The sequence below is a fragment of the Diplotaxodon limnothrissa genome, linkage group LG1, assembly GCF_057381915.1.
Source record: "Diplotaxodon limnothrissa isolate DT_005_m linkage group LG1, D_limnothrissa_male_GT1.1, whole genome shotgun sequence".
NCBI classification, from domain to species: domain Eukaryota; kingdom Metazoa; phylum Chordata; class Actinopteri; order Cichliformes; family Cichlidae; genus Diplotaxodon; species Diplotaxodon limnothrissa.
This window is the reverse complement of record NC_140596.1, coordinates 13,464,933-13,491,643: the sequence shown is the minus strand read 5'-3', so window position 1 is coordinate 13,491,643 and position 26,711 is coordinate 13,464,933. Positions and strand designations below refer to the sequence as shown.

At 40.6% G+C, this 26,711-nt stretch overlaps 1 protein-coding gene across 2 annotated transcripts in view; it reads left to right on the top strand.

The window, feature by feature from the left end:
* The window catches only part of LOC146639510 (talin-2), a 99,701-nt gene that overhangs the window by 61,145 nt on the left and 11,845 nt on the right, over positions 1 to 26,711 (top strand). For both annotated transcript variants that reach the window (XM_085367224.1, XM_085367306.1), the window contains exons 20-47: positions 1,804 to 1,938; positions 2,025 to 2,184; positions 6,316 to 6,482; positions 8,659 to 8,787; positions 9,497 to 9,610; positions 9,761 to 9,874; positions 10,308 to 10,442; positions 10,663 to 10,791; positions 10,951 to 11,053; positions 11,782 to 11,990; positions 13,115 to 13,234; positions 13,718 to 13,915; positions 14,066 to 14,205; positions 14,865 to 14,958; positions 15,147 to 15,236; positions 15,336 to 15,458; positions 15,565 to 15,708; positions 16,530 to 16,691; positions 16,945 to 17,085; positions 17,198 to 17,379; positions 18,570 to 18,702; positions 19,274 to 19,375; positions 19,948 to 20,118; positions 22,066 to 22,212; positions 23,947 to 24,048; positions 24,616 to 24,735; positions 25,263 to 25,409; positions 26,162 to 26,328. In XM_085367224.1, the coding sequence (XP_085223350.1) occupies positions 1,804 to 1,938; positions 2,025 to 2,184; positions 6,316 to 6,482; positions 8,659 to 8,787; positions 9,497 to 9,610; positions 9,761 to 9,874; positions 10,308 to 10,442; positions 10,663 to 10,791; positions 10,951 to 11,053; positions 11,782 to 11,990; positions 13,115 to 13,234; positions 13,718 to 13,915; positions 14,066 to 14,205; positions 14,865 to 14,958; positions 15,147 to 15,236; positions 15,336 to 15,458; positions 15,565 to 15,708; positions 16,530 to 16,691; positions 16,945 to 17,085; positions 17,198 to 17,379; positions 18,570 to 18,702; positions 19,274 to 19,375; positions 19,948 to 20,118; positions 22,066 to 22,212; positions 23,947 to 24,048; positions 24,616 to 24,735; positions 25,263 to 25,409; positions 26,162 to 26,328 (3,878 nt within the window). The remainder of the gene's footprint in view (positions 1 to 1,803; positions 1,939 to 2,024; positions 2,185 to 6,315; positions 6,483 to 8,658; positions 8,788 to 9,496; positions 9,611 to 9,760; positions 9,875 to 10,307; positions 10,443 to 10,662; positions 10,792 to 10,950; positions 11,054 to 11,781; positions 11,991 to 13,114; positions 13,235 to 13,717; positions 13,916 to 14,065; positions 14,206 to 14,864; positions 14,959 to 15,146; positions 15,237 to 15,335; positions 15,459 to 15,564; positions 15,709 to 16,529; positions 16,692 to 16,944; positions 17,086 to 17,197; positions 17,380 to 18,569; positions 18,703 to 19,273; positions 19,376 to 19,947; positions 20,119 to 22,065; positions 22,213 to 23,946; positions 24,049 to 24,615; positions 24,736 to 25,262; positions 25,410 to 26,161; positions 26,329 to 26,711) is intronic.

Here is a 26,711-nt window from a genome sequence, read left to right as displayed (position 1 = left end):
TGACCACTCCCCATAACTCTGTCCTTAACTGAGTCAAGCAGATGCTGGATATTAAGGTCAGATTTGATGTTCTGAATGACAGTAGCTTTGGGTTTGCTAGCTAAAAGAGCTTATAACATGAGTAACAAAGGAAAGACAAAAACATGGAAATGTTGAATGATTTACAAAGAGAGTCTGCCAGGTACAAGTTTTCCAATTTTTAGCTACTAAGATCAGATCTCTAATCCCTAAACCTAACCAAGGAAAACTGGCAGATTAGCTTGGGTAAAAGAACGAAACTTGAGGCACACAACAATGTGTGCGGCGGGTAAAGTTTCTGGGCTGCTTTTCCTCATGACACCCATCCCCCAAGATTTTCTCCATTTAAAGCAATGCTTTGTCAGGGATTGTAACATCCTAGTCCTTTTACTGGATCAGATTTTAATATACTAGTACATGCCCATGCAACAGTATTGTTTGGTCTGTTTATAAACTGATATACATAATAAGAAGGAGCGAGAAAGTATCGTAATGAAACCATTTTTGTTGATCCCCTCCAATGCTCAGGTCCTGCGCTAGTACATTGTTAGGTGGATGCCAGGCAATGTGATTCGGTATATAAATAACGTTGACGATTTATGGATTCAAGACATTATTTTCAAGAAATTAAAAGGATGTAATGCTTTCATAAGATGTTACAGATACATAAATGTTGCAAATGGGTCATTTCAGCTCATTGGTTGGTGGTTGTTGGGCAACATGATGATGTAATTATTTGCACCCTATTTGAACCCTTAAGGGCCAAAGATGTACCTGTGTACTAAGTTTGGCTTAACTATTAATCACGCAGGAAGAGTTCATAAACAAGCAGATAGAGATTGTGTATATTATAGTGAAGATCCAACAAAATTCTTTGTGTGTACAATATGGAAAATTATGGGTTAATTGTTTATTTCAAAAACTTAAGCAATGCCATCATCTCCTCAGTTGTGATACTACTCAGCTACATGTGCTGCAGACAGTACTCGGTGTCAGTGCTTGGTTGTGTAAACTATGTACTGGATTCATTTTTAAATTGCCCTGCGGTTTTATTTTGTTTTTTCTGTAATCTTTTCAGACAGAAGTTTTCAAAGCTATACTAAATGGCTCGCATCAAGCAGTATTTCCATGAGATACATTAAATATGATGCTTGTTTTTTAGAAATGATGATTGAATAATGGGGATTTTCTTGGCGTTTATTTTGTCTTGGATGTGAATATTACACTTACAATTTTACAAGAAAAACACTTGGGAAAGACTGCATTTGGTTTCCTCTTTGCGATATAATCACAAAACCGTGTTGTAGATTTAATAAAAACTAAATGATTTCCTCAAATATTAGAATCTCCTATCATTTTTTTCTGCAGCGCAAACTTCCATTTTTATAGTGGGGGAAAAAAAATCAGTATACGCTAAGGCACTGATAAATACCCTGTGCCCTCATCATATTTGTGCATCTGTAATTGTACAGCCCACATGTCTCTAATTAGTTTAAATGCCCTGCCGGCTCCTAATCTGAATAGTTGCATTTACAAAGCCAATCCTCACCTCTGTTCATATCAGCGTGATGACAGCCATATGCTGAAGTCCTTTTAAATTTATGTTTTCTCTGTTCTTTGGTTTTTTGTTTAATTAATGATGAAAGAGTGTTAAAGTGGTTCATTTATTCCAGGTTCCTGTTTGGATTTGAGGCCTTTTTATTTAAAAAAAAATGTTTTTGTGTTACATTTCTCACACAAAAGAGGTAATTATATATATTCTTTTTCATCTTTATGTTGACGTAGGTGGTAAGCCCAACTATCAGTTCTCCAGTTTGCCAAGAGCAGTTAATTGAAGCTGGAAAGCTTGTCGACCGCTCGGTGGAAAGCTGCGTCCAGGCCTGCCTTTCAGCCACAGAAGATGGCGAACTTCTCAAGCAGGTTAGTTTGGTTTAGTTTAGATCAACATTGCGCTAAACCTTTTGCTGCCTGGTGGAATAATAAACAATGAATCTCTTGTGTTAAAGGTGAGTGCAGCAGCCAGCGTGGTTAGCCAGGCTTTAGGAGATCTCCTGCAACACGTTCGTCAGTACACCTCAAGGGGAGAACCGATTGGGCGCTATGACCAGGCAACGGACACCATTATGACTGTCACTGAGAGTATTTTCAGCTCAATGGGAGATGCTGGTGAGTCCAATTGAGGAGAATTTTCTAGTACTCTAAAATCTGAAATATGCTGTGCATTCAGTGCATGTACAGTGCCACCCTTCCTCACTTGAAGTCAGGAAGGGTGGTATTGTATGAGGACGACAGGAGTGACGGACAAGTGCTGTATATGAGTGTGGTGTAGGGCATGTATGAGGAGGCAGTGAGACAGTGATGAGGTATGTGCTAGACGTGACAGATGGGTCCAAGGTGGTGGTGAGATTACATCAGGGATCAGCTCTGAGCCCCTTCTTGTTTGTGATGGTGATGAGCAGGTTGACAGATGAGGGCAGGCAGGAGTCTCCATGGACTCGGATGCTCACAGGTGACATTGTGCTCTGTAGTAAGAGTAGGAAGCAGGTGCAAGTATGCTCTAGATAGAAGAGGAATTAAAGTCTGTAAGAGCCAGTGTGTGAAAGAGAGGCAAGTGGACAGGTGAAGAAGCAAGTTAAATACCTGGGGTCAGTCATCCTAAGCAATGGACAGTGTGAGCGTCATGGGTAATTTGTGACAGGTGAAGGTTTACAAGGTGGTAGTGAGACCTGCTATGATGGTTTGGAGACAGTGACACTGATTTAAACAAAAAAAAGGAGGCAGATTTGTGGATGCTGAGATTGTTGTTGCGATTGACCAGGATGGACAGGATTAGAAACGGGGACATCAGAGAGACGGTGCAGGTTTAGCGGTTTGAAGACATGAGACAGTTTGGACATGTGCAGATACAATGGACAAAGGATATTGAAGATGGAGCTGTTGGGCACGAGGAAAAGAGAAAGACCACAAAAAAAATTCATGACTGATGTGACAAAAGAGGATGGAGGCAGATGAACTGGTGGGGCGACCAGATCATCTTCAACTCTGGGTCAAGTGCTCATTTAGAAAACTCAGCATGCTAATATGCTAAAACGGAGACAGTTATAAAGTAAACATGTTATGTGTCTTTGTCTTGCTGATGACCTGTTTCCATCATCCAAATTTAGAAGTATTATGAAAGTAATTGCTGATAATCTGGAGAAGGGGGAAAAATGAACACGAAGAAATGAAACAATGACTAAAACACATTCATTGGCTTGTAGGCAAAGCTCACAGCTACTAGCTGATAAGTGCCATCTAAGCTGTCCAAGTGAAATCAAGTGTCAGCGTTGACTTATCAACACTTTTAACCCATGAGAGCTGAATCGGCCTGAAGCATCCTCCAAAGAACCAGCCATAAGTATATAAATAGTTACCACAGCCTACTCTAGAGCTAAAAATGTGAAACTCAACCTGTTATTCTAAGAAGTTTGAGTTTAAATAGACAAATACATTAAAACAGTGCCAGTAGGTGCATTTTTCTTTAAAAAAAAAAAACTGGCTTACCACATCTCTAAGGCTTGCAGTCCCTGAGTAGATGCTTTTGTGTATCTGTGCCTCTTCCTGTCTTCTCCTCTGACAGACTGATGTGATGCTGGGTTTGAATGGACTCCTGTCAGGCGTTGTGAGTCCACAGAGAAAAGCTGACAGTGATTTTAACAAGCCTGACAGTAGAGAAAGACCAATAGATGGATATAGATGCACTGAGAATGTCAGGGCCTAGAGGTCAGCTCTGACAAAGTGATTGGCCTTACAGTAGAAATTGCTGTTTATTCTTCTGAGAGCTAAATAAAAGAAGAACGACAGAAAACGCCGCCTTTGAACTGGTTGTCAAAGACGGTATGTTATGTTATGTCACACCCAGTATAAAAAAGATAAAGTGTGAAGAGCATTAAAAGAGTCGCTCTGTCAGTAGTGTCAGGTTGAAGGATCACCTTAGACAGTCACATGAATTACAGAGGCTTATCGTAAAGTAGCTTTTAGGGTGTGTGTCTTTGGCACATAGATTATAAACAATAATTTCTTTCATCATTTTTTATTTTTTAAATATTTTAGTCTAGGGCTGTTCGATATGACGATATAAAAACGTCTATCGTCAAAAGAGCTTTTGACGATAGACAAAAGAGCTTGACAAACTCTTTTGACTACGATGACCTGGATGACTGAGAACCTTCACAGACATAAAAACGTCTATCGTTTCATTTTACGCTATCGTTTGTTTCGTGGTGTCGCAAAATAAACTGTTTAGGGCAATATTTTTTCATTATTTTGATGGTCACTGTAGTGGTTATATTAATTTCTTAAAGTTCTCTCTTTCTCTTAGATTTAATATAACCACACTACAGACAGACAAGCGTTTGTTTTTATGTGCTGTCGTTAGCAACAACGACGGTAAAACCACCGCGTGTCCGCTTGTTCCACATGAACCTTTCACAATAAAGCTCAAGATCCTGTTGAGACTTTTCAAAATAAACTGAATCACGTGAAAGATGACGAGTGTTTACGGATGAGAAGCAAAAAAGAGCGGTCAGGTGCTAAAAAATAAACCTTAGACTCAAACGTTAGAACAGGCTTTCCCCCGCAGCACGCCGTGTAATAAATACTCACAAAGCAAACGGCGGCTGTTACAACTTATGTCTAAAAATGTATCGTTTCATGCATCGGTTAAAACACTCGACTCCAGGTACATGACGCCCAGCTGGAAACACTTCCCGCAAGTCGAGCTGCCGGAGATTCACAGAATTTACAGAAAATGTTACACTTTTGTGATTTATATCGTTATCGGACGATAGGTGTCTTAATATCGGGATATGAGATTATAGTCTTATCGCACAGCCCTATTTTAGTCTGTAATCTTAGTCTTAGTCTAGGAAAGTTTGAAATGTGCTAGTAATATTTACATTCACTGGTTTCTTTGTGTGTCACAAGGGAGATATAAAGTCCTCCAGATCTTATTAGGAATACAACTCTTCACCCACACAGAGTGAAACATGTTTGTATATTTTCTTTCTCTCCCACCAGGCTCTCTTTTAAAGGGCCCTTGTTACACCTCAGTCATATTTATTACTTCAGACCGTGGTAATACAAGTGAATGCACAATAAGGAAGCTTAAAAATTCTGTATCTTACCTTATACTTTCTTGGGTTTAAAATTTCCATCAAAAAAGGTCTTTTGATCAATGTTACATCTGTTGGGCTTTTTTCTTTCCACTTTGACACCAGAGGGATTTTATCTGATTCTTTTGAACGTTTCCCTGAGCTCACCTGAAAACATGTGTACCTGCAAGCAGGATTTCTAATATCACATGTTGTTTAAAAGCTGATGTTCACTCATCGCAGTGCTTATACCTCATATGCATCTCTTTTAATAATGTAGCTGGAGTCGTGCTTGTATTAGTGAAACTTGAATCTTTGTAAAGATTTCTGCCTTTTAGTTAATTGAGCTTTTTTGTGGCAAAACCACAGAAACAAAAAGATTGCTCAAAGCAGTGTAAATTTTATATAAGCTTAAATGTCTGAAGGGGATCTTTTATGTTGTCTTACTGATAGAAAATTAAAATATTTCAAATTTAAAAATCAATACTGTCTTGTTAAAATGTTTATCTGCTCCGCTAGGGTTTGCCAGCATGGGAACATTATTGCATCGTTATCACTAATCAGTACAAAAGAAAGCAGTTGTTGAAAAGGGTTTGACTAATATTGCAAGTGGTTAAAGAAATTTTAAATGCTGTTATCCAAATTGTTCATTATTCGGTAAACTTGGAAGCATTTGCAGTAAAGAGATCTAAAAGTACCCAGTACAGGTTTCTTAAAAACAAGCAACCACCCGGTCTTTTTTGGGAAGGGACTCGATTCTGTCCCAGCTGACATTGGGAGAGGCTGTGTACACCCTGTATAGATCCTTAGTCCATCACTGGGCTCCTGAAATTGAACAAAATTCCAAAGCCAGTATTATTTTTTTGTGTTATTTTATTCCTCCTAAGCCAGAATTTCATACTTTGTTGAACCATTTTTGCTTTTTTTTGCTTTTGCTAGTGCATGGTTGTACATCTTGGTGTTTAAAATACCTCTTGTTCATAATTTGTAGGGTTATACATCACATTAGTGGGAAACATTCACTGACATAATTTTAATCCATTCATTGAGAAAACCACTCCACGAGGAGGGATTAAAGGAGCCTGTCATTAGTATGACTTCTACATTTACCCATGTCTCTGTTTCCCCTCATCTCTCCTCTTTAATCCGTCGCTGCGTTTCTCAGGAGAGATGGTGCGTCAGGCTCGAGTCTTGGCTCAGGCCACCTCCGATTTGGTGAATGCCATGAGGTCCGATGCAGAAGCCGAGGTCGACGTCGACAATTCTAAGAAGTTGCTGGCAGCTGCTAAATTGTTGGCTGATGCCACAGCAAGGATGGTGGAGGCAGCAAAGGTAAGAATCATATTTATTAAATGGTGAATGGACTTTTTTTTAGTCGACTTGAGCAATCAAAACACTTTATCCTATGCACAGCACTTTTTTTTGCATCTAAGTGCTTTCCATCTAATAATCACTCTGCGATCAAGGGATCAGTGGCAACTCAGGGTTCATCATCTTGCCCCTTTAGTATGCAGAGTGGAGCAGCCAGGTATCGAACCAGCAACCTTCCAATTCTCCTTAGGCTAAAATTTCAAAAACATGCCTGTTTATCTTTTTTGGAATTTGGCTTTGATACCTATTCTGTCCCCAAAAAGACTGAACTGAGCTAAAGATTTCATTTTAATCTCAGTAATGGCATTTTTAAGATTGTGTAAAGATCCAGTGGGCTTGGCTTTGCTTCTCCGGTATGTATAAAATGACCTTTATAGTGACAGCAGAGGGGAAAGAAGCAGAACCAGAGACCCCAAGAGGGGAGGTAGGTGTGTGTGTTCACACAAAGGGGAGAGAGGTTATTCTGCTTGGTCTTGTTGGCACGGTTCTAATTCTTTAATAAAAGATGACCTTAAAAACTTTTTCAATTTAAAAAGAAAAAAAGCCCCTCTTGATCCTTATTTCTAGGATGCTTTTCTCAAAGTCAACATCTACAGGGTCAGTCTTCTTGTTAAGCTGCATATTGAATTGTTGTTGGTTAATGTTGTGAATTAGCGTTGGTGGTTTAGTGACACTGCTCATTCTTTTGTACTTGTAGAGTTTGTGTGTTAGAGTTATTTTATTTTAAATACTTTGAAATTACACATTAAAAATCTAGGCCTTGTTTAGTTGATTTATAGACACTTGGAGTTGTGTGAATAGTGACTTTTATATTGCTAAAATTTCTAACATTCAGGCAGTTTTGGAGCTCACTGAGTAACAAATTATACTTTGAAATGAAATGAAGAAAATCCTGCTCCCTTAAACCTTCCTCTGGTAAACAGCAATAGTTGAGATTAGGAATTACTTTGAAGTACAGAAACAATAATCAACTAAAGTGTAAAATTCACAGAATTGGTCTGAAGCAATATATTGTTTAGTTTTCTCTCATCTACTTATTACTTCATAACTTTTTTATGAAAGCAACATTAAAATTGCCTGGACATCAAAATTGATTCTCCCCAGACTTTTGAGGTCAGGCTTAGCTTTGCCTCTTATCTCATCGTCTTCTATCCAAATTATTTATCTTCTATCTTTCGACATCGGTCCCGTTATCTTTCAACAGAATCTCACGCTGATATTAATAACTCTCAACTCCCACCATGAAAATTAAATGATGCCCTCCAGCTGGTTGGTAGAGTCTGATGCCAGACTTATCACCATCACAGCTGTATGTTTATCCGTGTGAATGGAAGCTGAGACCTTAGCCAACCATTGCCTTGGTAACGGGTTTAGCATATTTAGCTTATTTCTTTTGCTCCAAATTGTAAAATCAATGCTGATGCTTGAGCACTGTTGACTTGCTGAAACTCGCGTACCATGCTGCTATTAAACAATCTCGGATTTTAAAGACTAGTTCCCCAGGATGAATTCTTTCTTGCAAAGTGTTGTTACACCCTGTGGAAAACATCACTTTCTAATAATTATGCAAATTGTCTGCTCTATTTAAATGGTGTCAGCAGTTGCCAACAGGCTGATGACAGCTGCAAACTGCACCGACTCGAAACCGGTTACTAACAACATTTTAACTCTGATTAATGCTCTTGGAGCACAAAATTAGTTTTGTTTTTGTCTGTGTGCTCGTGATATATTGGGTTGCAGTGACTTCTGCCAGTAGCATCAGTGAGGTTAAATATTTCTTTAATGACATGTGTTGTCATGCACACCTTCCTCTCTGTGTAGCTGCAGGTGATGCTCCCCATTAATTAACTTAATGGCAGAAGGCTGAGCTTTCTCTCCAACAGCAGGAGACGGGAAGGTGCGAGTACCCAGTAAACATGTACCGCTGTATGTATAAACAGGAAGATGGAAAAGCTTCTTGATATGAATAAACAACAGCTCCTGACATTTAGCCGTCTACAAAGAAATGATTGTTTGCATCAGGTTGAGCAGTGGGAAAGTCATTTTCAAAGATTTCTCGGGACTGGACGTTCTAAGATTATTTCTTCCTGCCTTGCCTATCTGTCATGTATAGGCTTATCTGTGTGTGTGTTCTCAGGGAGCAGCAGCCTACCCAGAAAATGAAGACCAGCAGCAGAGACTGAGGGAGGCTGCAGAGGGGCTGCGTGTGGCCACTAATGCTGCTGCTCAGAATGCCATCAAGAAGAAACTGATCAACAGACTGGAGGTCAGCAGAGCAAAATTAGCAGTTGCACATCGACCCAAGTGAATAAGCTACCACAGACAGATGATATTTCTTCCTGAATTTAGCCTGAGAGGTGATATCGTGCTATCTCCAGCACCAATTCTAAATGTCACCATCTCTAAAGTTGTATTAGTATTAGGATACTGTGTCACCGTCTACAAAGTTCAAATGAGGCACCAAAGATTAGGGAAGATGAGATTTTGATGTTTACTAAGCTGTTTTCACCATTTAAATGTCAGGTTTTAAATATTTGCTTCAGTTTGTTTATTTCTTTCTTTTTGCCTGAAATGGGAAAAGAAGTGCAATCGAAATGGATCGAAAGTTGCTCGTATGCCTTAAGGTTGCTTGACTCACAACTCAATATCGCCTCAAATAATAATGTTGAGCTCGTTCAGAAGGATTTCTAAAATTCACCTGATTTTGTTTATTTAATTTCATTTTTTAAATGCACTTTCCTTGTACATAGTCTTTTTACATAACGCCTTTTTTTTTTTTTTTTTTTTAAATATAGGAAGAAAATGTATGGAAACACAAGTCCCACTCTTAATTATTAGTCTTTTATGCTGCATATTTAGCAGCATATTTACCATTTCAGCATCCAGAAGCAGAGGAGTGAAGAGAGTGTGACACCGTGACTGCGAAACCATATTCTACATGTGACGTTTTTGTGGGTCTTGTCATTATTCCTCAGAATGCTGCCAAGCAAGCTGCAGCTGCAGCCACACAGACAATCGCCGCTGCTCAAAACGCCGCCGCCTCCAACAAGAACACAGCTGCTCACCAGCAGCTGGTGCAGAGTTGTAAGGTGAGGGATGTTGCTAACAGCAGGGTGCCATTTATTTTTGGTGGTTTTGGCTTCTTTTTTTTTTAATGTGAACTGCATTGAAACTTTGTGCTTCATACTATGTTTCTTTCATATCTTTATGGTAATGTGTCTCCATGTTTGTGTGTGTAGGCAGTTGCAGATCACATCCCACAGCTTGTCCAGGGAGTCCGTGGCAGTCAGGCCAAACCGGAGGACCTGAGTGCACAGTTGGCCCTCATTATTGCCAGCCAGAACTTCTTACAGGTGCAGCCCTTTATGATCTTTTGGTTTGCCTGTTTTGCTGGTGTGGGGATTGTTAAAAGTTTATGTGCCCGCACTCGTACTGGGTAACTTCAGTCCTACATTGGAAACCAGGCTAAAAGTATAAATAGTGCTTCTGTCATGTGGGGACGTTAAAAATAGGCCGGTAACCTCTTTTTGGTGTTAGCGGGCGGTTACAGAAATGCTGGTGTGATGGTATTATGTGTTAAATACCTAACTGGGGTTTCAGAGCCCCACATAATACCCTTTGAAGAAATATCAACAAGTCTGTGAACTACACAGTGCACTGGTTGCTTGATTCTCTAAGGGAACGCGTTCCGTTGAGCCCTATACGATTTAAATAAATACAATTTTATTAAAATTTAAATTAATGTTTTTTGGGGGGGTTTTTCCCCACATCTCTCTCTCTCTGCAGCCTGGCAGTAAGATGGTGACCTCGGCCAAGTCATCTGTTCCCACGGTGACTGATCAGGCTGCAGCCATGCAACTGGGTCAGTGTGCCAAGAACCTGGCCACCTGCCTGGCGGAGCTGAGGACGTCTGCACAGAAGGTAGAGCATAGACACGCACGGGAATTCTTGCATTCCCATGTGTGCATGTAGGAATTTATTCTTGCATGCATAGTATTCACAAAATGACTGGATTTTGGACATGCAGATCGCATGTGCAAGAAAATATTTTACCTTTGTGGTTCATATACAAATTTTAGACCTCATAGGAACAGACAAAAAGCCATATAGACATATGCCATATACTTGCTTTTGTTTCTAGGCTCATGAAGCTTGTGGCCCCATGGAGATAGACTCTGCCCTTACAGCCATCCAGACCCTAAGAAGTGAGCTACAAGATGCCAAGATGACTGCTGTGAATGCCCAACTAAAACCACTTCCTGGAGAATCAGTAAGAAACATTGTAGCCCCATAAAGCAGAGTCGGGACTCAGCTGCACTAGATTCAAGACATGCTCATGCTGCCAGTGCATGAGCATGTCAGAAGCGAGTTTGCAGACTAATATTCTGTTTTCAGTTACTAAAATACAAAGCCCCCCCCCTTTCTCTAGCTGGAGAAGTGTGCTCAGGATCTGGGAAGCACCTCCAAGTCTGTGGGATCCTCTATGGCTCAGCTGCTCACCTGTGCTGCACAAGGAAATGAACACTACACAGGTTGGTACTGCTGACATCATTCTAGTAAAAAAACCGTCAAACCGAGGCAAGAGGAAGAAATCTTTATCGTTTTAGGAAACCACATACAACCTTTCATCTATTGCCTCAAGAAGGCCTACTTCTTTATTATAAACCAACTAGACCCGCAGCTTGATGTCGCACCTTAATGAGCTGAATTTATGGTCACTAGTTGTCTTGACCTTTCTCAAGTTCATCCTGTGCTATTTTCTCTTGCTTTGCTCTCCAGAATGTAGCACACACAAGGCTCGCTGGTGATTTCATTAGCTTTAACAGTATCCTCGGTTAGAGCACAGCCCAAAGAACCAGAGGAGAAATGCACCCATCGCCTGGAACCCGTTTTTCCTTTTTCCTCCCCCTTGAGTAATCTTGTTATCCGAACCATAATATGGCTTCATTCCATTTGTTTTATCCTATCCAGCTAATTTGTTGTGGATGAGATGTCACATTTCTCATGAGACTCTCATTGTCGGTTCCTGTCTGTGAGGGGAAAGAGCCTCATGGCACCTTGTTGCTTGTTGCTTCACATTTCTCGAGACAGAAGAATTACTTTTTGTGCCTTTAACAAATGCCATTACAAATTTTTATGACTCGAAGATGACAGTGAACACTGTCTTGTCACAAAGTGTCATAGCTTTAATAACGCACTGTGATGCCTCTGTGTCAGTTACATTTGTACTCTCTCTTACCTCTGATCATCGTGCGTGTAGGAATAGCAGCCAGAGAGACAGCTCAGGCTCTAAAAACACTCGCCCAAGCAGCCCGTGGCGTTGCTGCTTCCACCACGGAGCCCAAGGGCGCGGCTGCCATGTTGGACTCGGCCCGTGACGTTATGGAGGGCTCTGCGCTTCTCATACATGAGGCTAAGCAGGCACTGATTTCCCCCGGAGACGCTGAGAGCCAGCAGAGACTGGCACAGGTGAGATGGTTCAGAATTGCTCGAGGTTATGGAGTCCAACACTGCAGATGGCAGGAAGGCTCGGTGCAGCCCTCGGCTTCCTTTCAGATTATGGCACCTGTGCCTTAAAAGTAAAGTCATCAAAATAAACTCCTGAACAATCATGAACTAAATGAAATACACTGTTAAAAGTAATATTTTTCCCCTGGGACTCACGGAGGAATTGAACAGGAAGTTTAATAATAGATCTTACTGAATATGTTGTGAATTTACACGATGTGACTTTTAAAGATGAAACCAGGTTCTGTTTTTGTTTAATATATTTATTAATCAGCCTTTCTTTCTTTTGGTTAATATGTTTAGTTGAATATTTACGTTTAGAAGGATATCTACGTCTGCTTGGTGATGCAGTCAAGTGAACACCTGTCAAATTTAGCAAGTAGCTCTATAATAAACCAGGTGGCAATTTATTGCAAAGTATTTTAATTATTTATACCTCGTTGCCCAGGTGTTTTCCACTCAAAATGAATAAATGATGTGGTATCAATGGAGAAAAATGAATATTAGAATAACCAAATAGTGTTATCTAAGACCTTTTGGAAATGTTTAGTAAAACAAATAAATTTTGGATGTGCGAGCCTCTCTGTTATCTTTGAACTGCTTCACTGAGATGTCATGTTGTTGTGTGCTTCAGGGGTCGCTATGTGATATTTATGATGGAAAAAAATTCTGTTATTTTCCATGAAGAAACATGACAGAATGAGACAGTTTCTTAAGACTCAGGTCTATGAAAATAAGTAATGGCTTAAATAAAATATACAAATAAAAGTAGTACAACAAATGAATGTAATAAAAAAATTCTATAAACTAATCAACTATACAATAAATGACCCTTTAAAATAAAAATAATGGCCTGCTCCATAAGTCTATTAAAAAGTGCAGCAGTTTGAAGTGAAAAATGTTTGTTTTCAGAGGCGTGACAGCTGAACAGTCTCACTACATCTGACAAAAACCTTTTCAGCCTTATGGACAACTGGCACTTTTTGGGGATAATTGCTATGCTCATTAACGTTTTGAGTTTGGATTTCTAGATTAGCTTGTCCACCTGTGCCCACCCTCCTAACCCAGTTTGCTGTGTGTTTCAGGTGGCGAAGGCTGTGTCTCATTCCCTAAACAACTGCGTTAACTGTCTACCTGGCCAGAAGGATGTGGACATGGCTCTCAAGAGCATCGGAGAGGCCAGCAAGAAGCTACTGATTGAAACCGTGAGTCATCGGAGCTCTGCCGGCACAACATCGGCATCACAGATTGCTTTCCGTTCCCACGGCGGGAGGGAAAAAAAGAAACAACCTCGAGAAATATGTGATTAATGACGCGTACAAGTTAAGAGCAGGACTGACCTTTTAAATATCATTTCAAGCATTCTTTAGTGACCACTTTTAAATCATTCAGCAGCGTTGTTCATCTGACGGGAGTGTAAACCTGATTTCATTTAAGCATGCAAGTCAGGAAAGGGGCATGATTTACATTTCTATTGCTTTTTAGACATTTGTCAAGTTTCAAATTTAAGACTGAACATGTTTTGGTTTACAGACAGTTTTCAGTTTATAGGGTTAGCACTAAAGTGACATCATTATTGCTGATACACCTGCTGTAAATGCATTGGGGAACTGTTAGATATTACTCTGACGCTTACAAATAATTTAATTTCTTTCATCTTGAATCATTCTATTTTGTGCTGCCTTCAGATCCCACCCGCCTCAAAGTCATTCCAGGAGGCCCAGAGTGAGCTCAACCAAACAGCAGCTGAACTAAACCAGTCAGCGGGCGAGGTGGTCCACGCCTCCAGAGGCTCCAGCAGCCAGCTGGCTGTGGCCTCTGGAAAGTTCAGCCAAGACTTTGATGAGTTCCTGGATGCTGGCATCGAGATGGCTGGGCACACTCAGGTTGGTTTTGTATCTCAATTCCAACATCTGGTCATCAATATTAAGACAGTAGTAGCACGTATCACAACTCAGATATCCCAGTAAAGAGACAAAGACTTCAGACTCCTTTGAAATGTATTTTCACACGCTTGTGTGTGTGTGTCATTCTAGAAAAAGGACGACCAGGTGCAGGTGATTGGTAACCTGAAGAACATCTCCATGGCTTCTAGCAAACTGCTGTTGGCTGCTAAAAGTCTGTCTGTGGACCCAGCAGCAGCAAACGCCAAGAACCTGCTAGCTGCTGCAGCAAGGTACTACAACTGGCCCCTACACACACCCACAAACCATGATTTTTAATATTTACAGCAGATTTGATTGGTAGTATCTCATGATAGATCTTAAGATCAAAGAGTCGATATAAGGCTCAAGGTCCAGGGTTCGGTAATAAGACTAACAGCAAATAATTAGCTGTTCAAAGCTATGAACATAATAATTCTATTTTATTGCTATTGGTTTAGATCTGTTTTTTAAACTACCACTTTACTCATTCGGTAATGAGCATATGGTAAAAGCGTCTATCAAGGCAAGTGGGCTTTGTTATGATTTTCACATTATCAGCAAAATGCACTCAGACATCTGCTTGCTATGATAACATACTCATTAATGGGTTTAATGGGGCCAATTTCAGCTGCCAACCAAAACGGGTCATTTAAAAAATTAAAAGCAAACAAAAAGAGAGATGCAAACAAAATGTTGAGACGATCAGATAAGGGGATGAAATTGATAAGCTTGCACAAACAAAAAAGACGTAGGTATTTGCAAGGGTGAGTGTATAAGCTGTGTTATTAGCACACAGAAACAAGCAGAAATAATTCTCACATTTCAAAAGCGACGCGCACAGAATAAAAGCCTGTTTCCCTTACGCTCTCGTGGACTGGAGTGTGATGTTTGTTCCTCTTCTCTATGCCAGAGCTGTGACTGACAGCATCAACCAGCTGATCACTCTGTGCACACAGCAGGCTCCAGGGCAGAAGGAGTGTGACAATGCCCTGAGAGAGTTGGAGGTAAATAAAACTTTTCCACCTTGCGATCAAGCATTCGCGATCAAGCATTCGCAATCATCAATGGTGTCAGCGAGTTTCAATACAAGCTGTGGATTATAAGACGCCTCTCTTTTCTGGCACTGACTAATGAGAATAAAGTGAAAATAAAAGCCTCTCAAGCTTCTTTAAAACCTTTATTCATCTCCCAGGCTGTCAGAGGAATGCTTGACAACCCTAATGAACCGGTCAGTGACCTCTCCTACTTTGACTGTATCGAGAGTGTGATGGAGAACTCGAAGGTAGGCTTTTGACTAAAGCAGACAGACACAAAGCACACGGCACACTTCCAATTAGGCATCTTAAGCGTACCATTTCTTCTCTGCCGACTCTCTGTTCAGGTCCTGGGAGAGTCTATGGCTGGCATTTCTCAGAACTGCAAAACCGGGGATGTGTCTGCATTTGGAGACTGTGTGGGATCAGCGTCTAAAGCCCTGTGTGGCCTCACTGAAGCCGCAGGACAGGTACAGAGTGTTAGAGCAACGATTGTCACGCTCCCTGGGCAAATAAAGAAACAGCAGTCGGGGTGATTATGGGGAATGCTGTTTGATGAGTGTTATTTTTCCACAGGCTTCTTACTTGGTGGGTGTGTCAGACCCTAACAGTCAGGCGGGACACCAGGGTTTGGTGGATCCCATACAGTTTGCTAAAGCCAACCAAGCAATCCAGATGGCCTGTCAGAATCTTGTTGACCCAGAAAGCAGCCCCTCCCAGGTATATCCACTGTTCTGCTCATATACAACCAAAGCCAGTTAATTATATAAAAGTGTAATATACAGTGCCAACATAGCACTGTGGTTACGCTGTTCTGCAGAGATGTTATAGTATGATTCATTATCAGACCAGTGTGTTGGACTGATATGTGTTCAGAATAGCATTTCTAGAAAACAGAATTATTGAAGCAGACGGTTATCCGTTTGCTCAGAATTGCTTAATATTCTGTGCAGAAGCATCCAACTGTTTGGTAGCCAGATGCTTTCCCTGCAGATCTGGAAGTCTAATATTAATATTTGCTCTATTATTGCCTTTATTTCCATCAACAACTGTCTGCGTTGAAGATTAACATCTTTTTGTCTAATTATGCAACTTCCTAAGCACTCTCACATAAGTCACATTTCAGCTCATCGGTCTATACCAGAGATTTTAATGAAAATCTTTTATTAGTAAATGATTTTTAGTTCAAATAAATGGAAATGGCACAAAACTGCATACATACCACATGGGCGTCTGCAGGGAGTTCCTGAGTCAATTCCCTGCTAACCAGACCTTAACTGCATTCTCCTACTTTCTTTCATCTCATTTCTTCTTATCTCTGCGGCGACTGTCTGATGAAGCCAAAAGTTCCAGAAAACGTTCAAAACAAAAATAATAAGACTGTACATTTGCTGTACATTTGGGCCTCTTATATCAAATCTAGTATTTCCAGTAGTCAGCTTTGATCTGATCTATCGCTACAGATACTGTCCTGAATTTATGTTGTAAGATTGCCCATGCCTGCAGTATCACTGACAATTGACCATTTTACTGTTTTACAGGTTCTCTCAGCAGCCACCATCGTTGCTAAACACACCTCGGCATTGTGCAATGCCTGTCGTCTCGCTTCTTCTAAGACAACCAATCCTGTTGCCAAGAGGCACTTTGTGCAGTCTGCCAAGGAGGTTGCCAACAGCACTGCCAACTTGGTCAAAACAATTAAGGTATGTTTCTATCTTGTCAAAAGTTTGACTCTGTGACCTGATTGTCATTGTACAGCTATAAACTTAGCTTAGACATAACATTTCTGTCTTTTCCTTGTGTGATAACCTGGAGGAATCCCTGTTTTTATGTCATATGTCTGTCTTTTTTAAAATATTTATTCTCAGCGCTTGCTTTTGATAACTTTAATACAGTCAGTTTTAATGCTATTTGTTTCATACACCCTTTTTAAAATTCCATTCTCTCACTTTCCAGGCTTTAGATGGTGATTTCTCAGAGGAAAACAGGAACAGGTGTCGAGTCGCCACGGCTCCACTAATTGAAGCTGTTGAAAACTTGACAACATTTGCTTCCAACCCAGAGTTTGCCAGCGTGCCCGCTAAAATCAGCACTGAGGTGTGGCTCTGTTAACATTAGTGCAGGACTGTTGCGCGTTTTTACAGTTTACCGGTTGAAGAAAAATTTGGAAAATTATGCAAAATTTAGATTGAGTTTGTTTTTTCTTTAGGGCTCTGCAGCACAGGAGCCCATCCTCCAGTCGGCACGGTCTATGCTTGATAGCTCCACCCATCTGCTCAAAACCGCACGCTCATTGGTTATCAACCCAAAAGACCCGCCCACGTGGTCCGTCCTGGCCGGTCATTCTCGTACTGTCTCCGACTCCATCAAGAGTCTCATCACAGCCATCCGGTTAGATAACAATGATTCAGTGAGACTTGCAAAAGACAAACTACAGCAGGAGTGTTTATGCAAAGGTTTAAGGAACACTTTGACATTTTGGGTGATAGGTACATTCACTTTGTTGCTGATGGTTAGGTGAGGAGATCAATACTGCTCATGTCTGTTAGATAAATATGAAGTTGGTGCCATCATCTGTTCAGATTTAGGTTTGAAAATGGGCAAACAGCTAGGGCAGCAGAATTTAAACAAAAACAAAATAATATCATGATTTGGCAGGGATTGTGAAACCCTTTCAACCCAGGAAGACTCCAAATCACCAGTTTAATAATTTATCGCACTTCAACACCACTGTAGTCTATTTCCGTGCAGTGATGAATTGTGCGTAACACAGTTTGTGCTCCCTTTTTATCTGCTTGTATTGCTGTATAAAGCACCTTGAGAGGGGGCAGCCAAAAGCTGTAACCTGGGGTTACGTACACTTGTGTTTTGTGCAGCTCACATTTTTAATCTCCTCTTTCACACAGTTTTGTACCTGACCTTGATCAGAACAAAACTGATGCCCATGAGAGGCTAATTCCATGAGACCAAACACACTGAATGTTAAGGTTCTCATTCGTCTCAGAACATCTGCACATTAGCATTCATGCGTAGCCGGCTTAGCGTCGCTTTCAGTTCTGATGCCCTTATCGCCCATCTTCCTTTTTAGACTGCAAATTCAGTACTGGGAGTGTAATAGAATTCAGTGATATATTTCAGGCCAAAGAATACACATAGCATCCTGCAGCAGCCGGGCTCATAACTTTGTCAGCCTCATTAAGCACAGAGACGAGGTTTTATTTTAGTCTTACTTTTGGTGTGCCACCGTGCATGGAAATGGATGTTTAACGAACTTAATCTGCCCATGAGGCCGGAGCCACAGACAAATCAAAGGCTTCAAAGCTAATTTTGCTGCCTGGCTTGATCTCCCTATGCAGAGACGAGACCCTACAGGCCACAGTTTGGCAGATGTGACCTGAGCATCAATGAGACGAGGAAGCCAGTAGAGAAAGGGGGGGGGGGGGGGGGGGGGGGGATAGAAATCCTGCAATGTGTCTGTGTTTTAATAATTCCAATGTTAACATTTCTTCTTCTGGTCTTTTCCTTTCTTCATTACTCATTTTTGTCTTTCTGGTTCCCTTTTTCTCCTCTCCTGTTTGCAGGGACAAGGCCCCAGGCCAGCGGGAGTGCGATTCGTCAATTGATAACATTAACAAATGTATCCGGGACATTGAGCAGGCCTCTCTGGCCGCTGTCAGCCAGAACTTACCCAGCAGAGACGACATCTCACTGGAGGTAAGCGGCCATCGGAAGATGGCTCCGAATCTTTGCAGACACAAACTTTGTCTGTGTTTTCATTTGTTTTTTTGTTACTTGCGTAGATATTAATCTGCTCCTTTTGCCTTTTCTTTTTTCCCACTTCCACTTTTCCCACTTTTTTGTATGCTAAATCTGTCGGTTTTGAGTCTATTTTTAGTGGTATTAATGAGGTTTTCTGTCCTTGTCCTTCTCTCAGACCATTCAAGAGAGACTAGGGATTATTTCTTTCTTTTCCTTTTGTGTCTTTGAGTGTAACAAAACATTTGAATGGCAGTAGTTCTTCTTGCAGTAGTCCTTCAGCACAGTATGGGCAGAATGTGAGTCTTATGTTTAACACCCTGACACTGGCTTTAATGGGGAAGTTTTGGCACCTGCTAAATAATAAAAAGTTTAAGCTTGCATATTAAAAGTCAGAGTAGCTCAGGGCAGTTATCCTTCTGTTATGTTTCCTGCTTTTTAGCAGGTCCCAGCTGCCTTCTTTGAATGCACCTCTGTCTCCCATAAAAAGCAACACAAAAACCAATTTCTTTTTATTTCCTCTCTTCAGGCACTACAAGAGCAACTGACGTCCACCGTGCAGGAAATTGGCCACTTAATTGACCCCGTTTCCACTGCTGCCAGGGGCGAAGCTTCCCAACTAGGACACAAGGTATATAGGGCAGTGCCTTAATTATTATTATACTGCAACTGTGGAGCAACAAAGTTGTCTTTGTCAGCAGCAGGATTCAGTGGCAGGAGTGTTGCCTATATGTTTAGGTTAGCTGTGGGCTGTTATAATTATCTCAGCATTATCTATCATTAAATAATAGTGATTTTTGAAACAAAAAGTTGATGCATTGTTCAAGCAGCAGGGTTAGTTTGACTTTTATATGAGTAAACTTTCACCTCCCACTAGAATGCTCTGTGTCACTGTCCATCTTTGCAAACTTATCAGCATTTCTTCACGTGTTGTAAAGAAGATTATTACTGCAACATATTCCTTTTTTATTCTGTCTGCACACCAAATAGTCTGCTTAATGGCCTGAAATTGTGCCCAGTAAGTGAAATGTATAAAAGGTTTAACACTTATATGACCGTACCATTTTGAAATAATTTGAGAAGCTGCTCATTTTCTGAAACCGTGCTTCTTCACGTGTGAATGTGACACTTAGCACTTCAGCCTACATATCGCTGACTCGTGCTGTTTCTCTGGACTCATTAAAAACTTTTCTTTTACCTCAGGTGACTCAGTTGGCTGGCTACTTTGAGCCACTGATCAAGGCCTCCGTGGGTGTGGCGTCCAAGCTGAAGGACCACCAGCAGCAGATGACTTTCCTGGACCAAACAAAGACGCTGGCTGAGTCGGCTCTGCAAATGCTCTATGCTGCCAAAGAGGGTGGAGGAAACCCAAAGGCACGACCATTTTATGCTTTATGCACCTTGTTTAAAGTGCTCCTTCGCTTCCTTTACACATATTGGAAAATGATCTCCATCATTAAGTTTTCCAGTGCATCAACAAGTATAATTAACTGTATTTATTGCACACTTATGATACACAATGATGTGTCAAAAGGGTGGAGCAAAGGGTGTCACCATTTAGGCCTTTTTAACTCCTCCCAAACAACGGGAGCAAAAGAGTATCACACATGCGTGACGAGGGAGAGACGGGCCTGTGTGCCACCACAGTTTTAATCAGTTGATCAAAATACGATTAAAGTGGAGACTTTCAGCTTTAATTAAAAGGGTTTTACAAAATTTCTGCATTAACCATTTTGGAATTACAGATATTTGGTGGAAAAAACAAAATAAGTAAATAATCCCAGAAGAAATAATAATCTGCTAAATTCTTTAAAATAATGAATGCACACTGACCAGCTCGGCAGCACAAAAAGGTCTGATTACAGAATTATTTCCATGGTTAAGTAAAACAGTTTCACGGCATCTAACCAATTCTTGAACACTTGGTAAGCACATAATTGTCTTCAAAAACTGTAATGAATGGAAATAAAGAGGGTTTACAATAAAGTGCAAACCACTGGTTACACTCAGAGACAAGATTTTGTATATCTCTAAATAAAAAAGAAAAATCTTTGGACAGATGAAACCAAATGGAGGAAAGAAACAAACTGTTATGTCAGTAACATCTGTTTCCTGAAGGGGTTGAAGAAGATATAACACATATAGGATGAGATATAACACTTCCTGGTTGAAGACACTTCTGTTCACGCCATTAATGCAAACGATATGTGACATATGTGAGGCCCTGCCTGCATATAATACACCCTTATTATCACAGTCATCCCTCAGTTTTGATAGCCGCTCTTCACCGAGCCCAGCTGCACAATGGCGGTGTATCTAATTCCTCTCCTTCAGGGAACAGAAGTTGAGGACAGAACAGTTTGTACCCTTTCAGGCAATTCACTCTGTACACACATAGTATCAAATATATATACATCTCACAAAGCAGCTGCTGAACCAGAGTCAGACCACCATCATCCGACTGCAGGGTAGATCCAGCCGAGAGGACACAATGAACCACTGACGGGACTGCCAGGTCCAAATGATAGAACCAAACAAAAGTGTGCAGTGATGATCAAGTAACTGCAGCACAAACATCATTCACAGGAATACCTGTAAAAAGACCCCATGAGGATGCCATTCCTCTGGTGCAATGTGCTTTCACACTTTGAGGAAAAAAGAGAGTCCCTTTGTACCATATGCCAGGGAGATGGACTCCATAATCCGGTAGGAGAGCCTCTGTTTAGACGGAGATCTACCTCTGGATGGATTAACTAAGCAGACCAACAATTCATCACACTGAGTATCGTCAATATAGGTAGGAAACACTGCACCAGACATAGAGAATACAGCCTACTCTGCTCCTCAGATGGAAAAGTGGGGTGACAAAAGCTCAGATTCATAGAGCTATAAGTTGTAGGAATAACCTCAGGTAAAAACGCAGTATTTGGCCATAATATGATGGGCAAATGGCGCTCGCCTCATGCTAGTCCACATCCAACAAATCTCATGATCCAAAGCATACCACATTATCTGTCAAACACGCTAGAGGCGATGTTATGACATGGACATGCATGGGTACTAGTATGTCATGGCTGCTAGTGTTTATAGTGTACAGAGCTATACTCTCTGCTCAGATTCAGCCAAACGCTGCAGAAGTGACTCGATTTCAGTGCAAATGGATAATGTTCCAAATACATATTGCAAAAACCTAAATGTTACTAAAGGCAAATAAATCCTGATATCCTGATATATGGGTTAGTTTGACAAGGTCATTTTTAAACCTCTGAAAATGGGGGTGCGTGTATTTCACATGTGCTTGTGCTATGTCACATTTCACAGGCATCCCATACCCATGATGCTATAGCAGAGGCAGCTCAGCTCATGAAGGAGGCGGTTGATGACATCATGGTGACACTTAATGAAGCTGCCAGTGAGGTGGGAATGGTGGGAGGAATGGTGGAGTCGATCGCAGATGCCATGGCCAAGGTGAGTGCAGCCGGTTACAGTGTGTCGTCATTTGGATCAGAAGCCACAGAATAACATCTACACCAATTTAAAGATATGTTTAGAGTTTTATTTGGTTAAATTAATTGCACTCTCTGGTTCATAAATAACAGACATTACTGCAGCTCTAAAAAAACAAACAAACCTCCACCTTTAAGCTCTTTGTCCGCATCAGCGATTGTCTGCTTTTCACCATCATCTATTTCAGCTCATCACCAACTATGTGGTGATTGACAGCTCTATTCTGTCTTCATTTGTGTTGCAAGACAGCATGGCTGCTAGTCAGATAATACATCATCCAACATTATCTTACAATGAGCAAAACCACCTGCTGTCCACCCTGTTCCCAACATCCAAAACAGGCATGGAAAATTAAACATAGACTAAAAACTAAAAATGCAGCAACTTGATATTTTATTCCACAGTTAGTCCATTTTAGTATGCATTTTTAAACCTGCGTAGTGGGAAACCTGAAGCCAGAATGCTATAAAGAAACTGAGTATGTGGTAAATGGATTAAAAGTTAATAGCCATAACAGAAGTTGTCTTATGGAAGCAAATGTTACAGAGCAATCAGCATCTAATTAAAGTTTTATTCTTTTCTTGTGTTCATTTGACCCATGACTTCCCGTTGCTCTGTGTAACATCTTGATTACAACCATAATGTTTCCCAGGCGTCATTTAAAAGTCACTGATTAACATATTAATACAAATCACGAGCAACTGAAGCAAAGGAACATTGACTGTGAACGCAGCCATTCTTACTCGGAGTCAGATAATTTGACCTATCTTTCCAATTAACAGTGAAACTATTGGCTTGAAAACCAAGAAAAAGCCTTTTATCTCGAGTACAGGCAGCAGCTAGCATCAGCTAATTATATTTCTCCTTACCGTGCTGAGTGAGGAGCATTGCAAAGGTGAAGAAGCGTCTCAGGAGTGTGGCTTCACCAGAGGGAACAGCATCTTTGCATCAACTTTGTGTGGCATGTCATGAATAATTTATGAAAATGGTTCATTTTTAGTACATGTTGAGCATGCAGGTGCGTGTTTTGTCTGCGTGTCAGTCAGTGCAGTTGATTAAATGGGGATAATCCTCCCCAATAATCCCATTGGCGTAATGGTCACCCTCCATTGTGGTTTTTAGCAGCGGCGATTTAAACAGCTTTTCTGATTAACTTTGAGTCACCTAGTCGAGGCTGCAGATTTTAACGTATTATTTCTATCAGCAGGAGGTGCAAACATCATGCACTTGCAGTATTATGCTATCTTGCAGTACCAGCATGTTTTTCTGGAATCTCTTTTGTCTTCTCTGCCTTTTCCGTGATATTACAAGTAGTCTAATTTGGCAGAAATGCTAGAAACGTATAATGTTTGAACTGCAAGCTGATGATCAAATGTTTTTGGGGTTGATGCGGTTTTAAAGCTGTAATTACAGAGTGCATAATTCATAATGAGTGTTTATCATTCATACAGAGGGTTTCCCTGAATAGAAAGCTGCATTAATGTCGGTTTGCTGATGCCTGCACACCTGACAAAATTGGTATAATTGAAGGGTAGATTAGATGTAACGTGCCATTACAAGTTAAAGAGCTGAAAAATTGATTTCCTTCACGTTTGAAGATGTTTGTTCCTTTCGCGAAGGACAAACCGATCGTGCCTAAAATGAAAAAATGCAGTGGCAATTTAACTGTGTGTTGATGTGTGTGTTTTTCCTTAGCTGGATGAAGGTACACCACCCGAACCTGAGGGCTCATTTGTGGATTACCAGACCAGTATGGTGAAATACTCTAAAGCCATTGCTGTCACTGCTCAGGAAATGGTAAGCTCTCAAAATAACTCTTAAGATTTTTGTTCCTGAAGTACACCTGTGACCTACGACTGGGTTATTGTTGATTATAAACGAAATACTTTGATTTACATGTCAATTCTGAAATCAAGCTTTTTTCTGATAATCCACGGTTTGATGTTGTAGTTTATCAGCCATCTGCGGTTAGTAGAAATTGTCCTGTCGTGTGGTCCTAATTCTCCATCTTTGTGAGATGACTAGTCGGTTAAATCGAAGCGAATCAAGCTCATTTATAAAAGAAAAATTGATTTTGACTTCACAGCATTTCATAGCGTAGTTAGTAAGTGAGACAGACTTAATGATTTTATCTACCTGGGAGAATCCAAAGATCTGATTAAAATTATTTATCCACCTGCAGTCCCTCGTTTATTTTAATGTTCTCCATTTGTCACATCTCTACTTTCGTCCTCTCATTTGATCACTTTGGTACTTTGGTACCTTCTGAGTTAATGATTTTTGATAGTTTGTTGAAGAAAAGTTAATCTGGGTTTTTTTAGTGCCAAATTTAGTGCCGAATTTCTTTTTCCCTCCATTTATCAGATGACCAAATCAGTGACTTGTCCAGATGAGCTGGGAGCCCTGGCATCACAGGTGACTGTGGACTACAGCCAGCTCGCTGTTCAGGGACGACTGGCTGCTCACACAGCTGAACCAGAGGAGGTGAGGAGGACTCTGAAAACAGTTTTTACTTACAAAAGAGCTCTGCTCCTTCAATATGGGAATTTTCTTTTTGTGACCTTTAGGCTGCTGTGGATTTAAAGAGAACCTAATGTGCTCTTCCTTATTTTCTGTTATTCATATATAAATATATTTACTGTAGGTGAATTTTCATCAAAACTCTAGTTTCAGGCTTCTCTAAACACTCTGTTGTTTTGTTTTTTTTTCTTGGCTGTGTGCATTGTGAACACAGAAGCTCCATCCACCTGCTCAATTCTTATTTACAAAGGGCAGCCAGTCAGATGAAAGTTGGCTTGAAGGGCAGGGGAATGGAGCAAAAAAAGCTTGTTTCAAACAATACATGAACTGAGGGGCTGAACCATGACCTGTATAATCATGCAAAGCTTCTCTAGTCCAGGAACATAAATGTGGCATTTTTTCATACATACATACTTTTTTTTTAAACTATTATTTTAATAATAATAAAAAAAAAAACTCCTTTATGTTCTTGCTTTGGTTTGTGTTTGTAGATTGGTTTCCAGATCAAAACCCGAGTGCAGGACCTTGGTCACGGCTGCATCTTTCTGGTACAAAAGGCCGGAGCTCTGCAGATCACCCCGTCTGACAGTTTTACTAAGCGGGAGCTCATTGATTGTGCCCGTGCAGTCACAGAGAAGGTATTGTTCTGTCAATAAAATGGGACCGCCTTATTTAATTAAAAACACACTGTGCTTTTTTAAATTTTGTTCCGGTTTTGTTACAATAGTTCTGCCCACTACTGATCTTAGTTCCCCCATCCATTAACCCAAACCCATCGGGCTAATTGTTGTCGATTGTTTGTTTGCTTCATCTTTAGGCTGCAGATATTTCTGCTTGGCCGAGTATGTTCCGCTCTGAACTCTCTGTGTTGTTCTTTCATTGAATGTTAGAGTAAAATTGTTTTTAGCGATGTAGTTCACATGAAGTGATTCGGCTCTGGTGGGTTTTATCTGTGTGTGGTTTAATTATAGGATTCCAAAGCATGTATAATGTATATGTATTATACACATCATACTTTTCTTATCAAGTTTTCTCTTGTCTGAGCTTTTCACAGCTGTTATTTCTAATAATTCAAGCGTGCCAGTGTTTTTAATACCACTTACACATAAGAAGGAAATACTTCAAAAACATCACACATACTTATTTCAGTGACTTAGCACATTGCAACGTACTGACATTTTTTCCCCTCTTGCTCTTCTCTGTTTTGACCAGTAAAAATATACTTTACTCAAACTGAGCCAAAAGTAACACTACTTTGCTGCAAACTGCCAAAGTTGTTTGTCCTTATTAATGTGCATCATAAAATTTACCAACCTATCCTAGATGGGCGAAAAAAGCCTTCATCTGAGCATCCTCACCTGTGTGGTTAATGGTCTGCTCACGTCCCCAGGTGTCTTTGGTGCTTTCAGCCCTCCAGGCAGGCAATAAGGGCACTCAGGCTTGCATTACAGCAGCCACTGCTGTGTCTGGGATCATTGCTGATCTGGATACCACAATAATGTTTGCGTCCGCCGGCACACTCAACGCAGAGAACGAAGAGTCCTTTGCCGACCACAGGTTAGTGCTTGAAACGCACCCAGTGGTGCAAGACATTTCTACAAGACCCAACAGGAGTCTAAAATCCACCCTGTTGTTATCTTTCATCCCAGACTGACAGAGTGACATATTACCTGCTGAACGGGGAGGAAATCTCTGCTGATAGAAACAATAAATTATCCTAAGGCTTTGAAAAATGCACAGAGTGACACTTCTCTTATTGTCCTGCTCTCACACTTGTCCGCTCTAAGGCAGCACTTCCGCCGTTAAATACTAGTGCGTGAAGAAAAATACAGCAAAACGGGTAGAGAATAGACGTGTTCCATTACTTAATTATCATTGTAGTTCCTTACAGATGGTTGTTTGTGACGTTTCACTGTATCTCACTGAAGAATCTTTGAAGT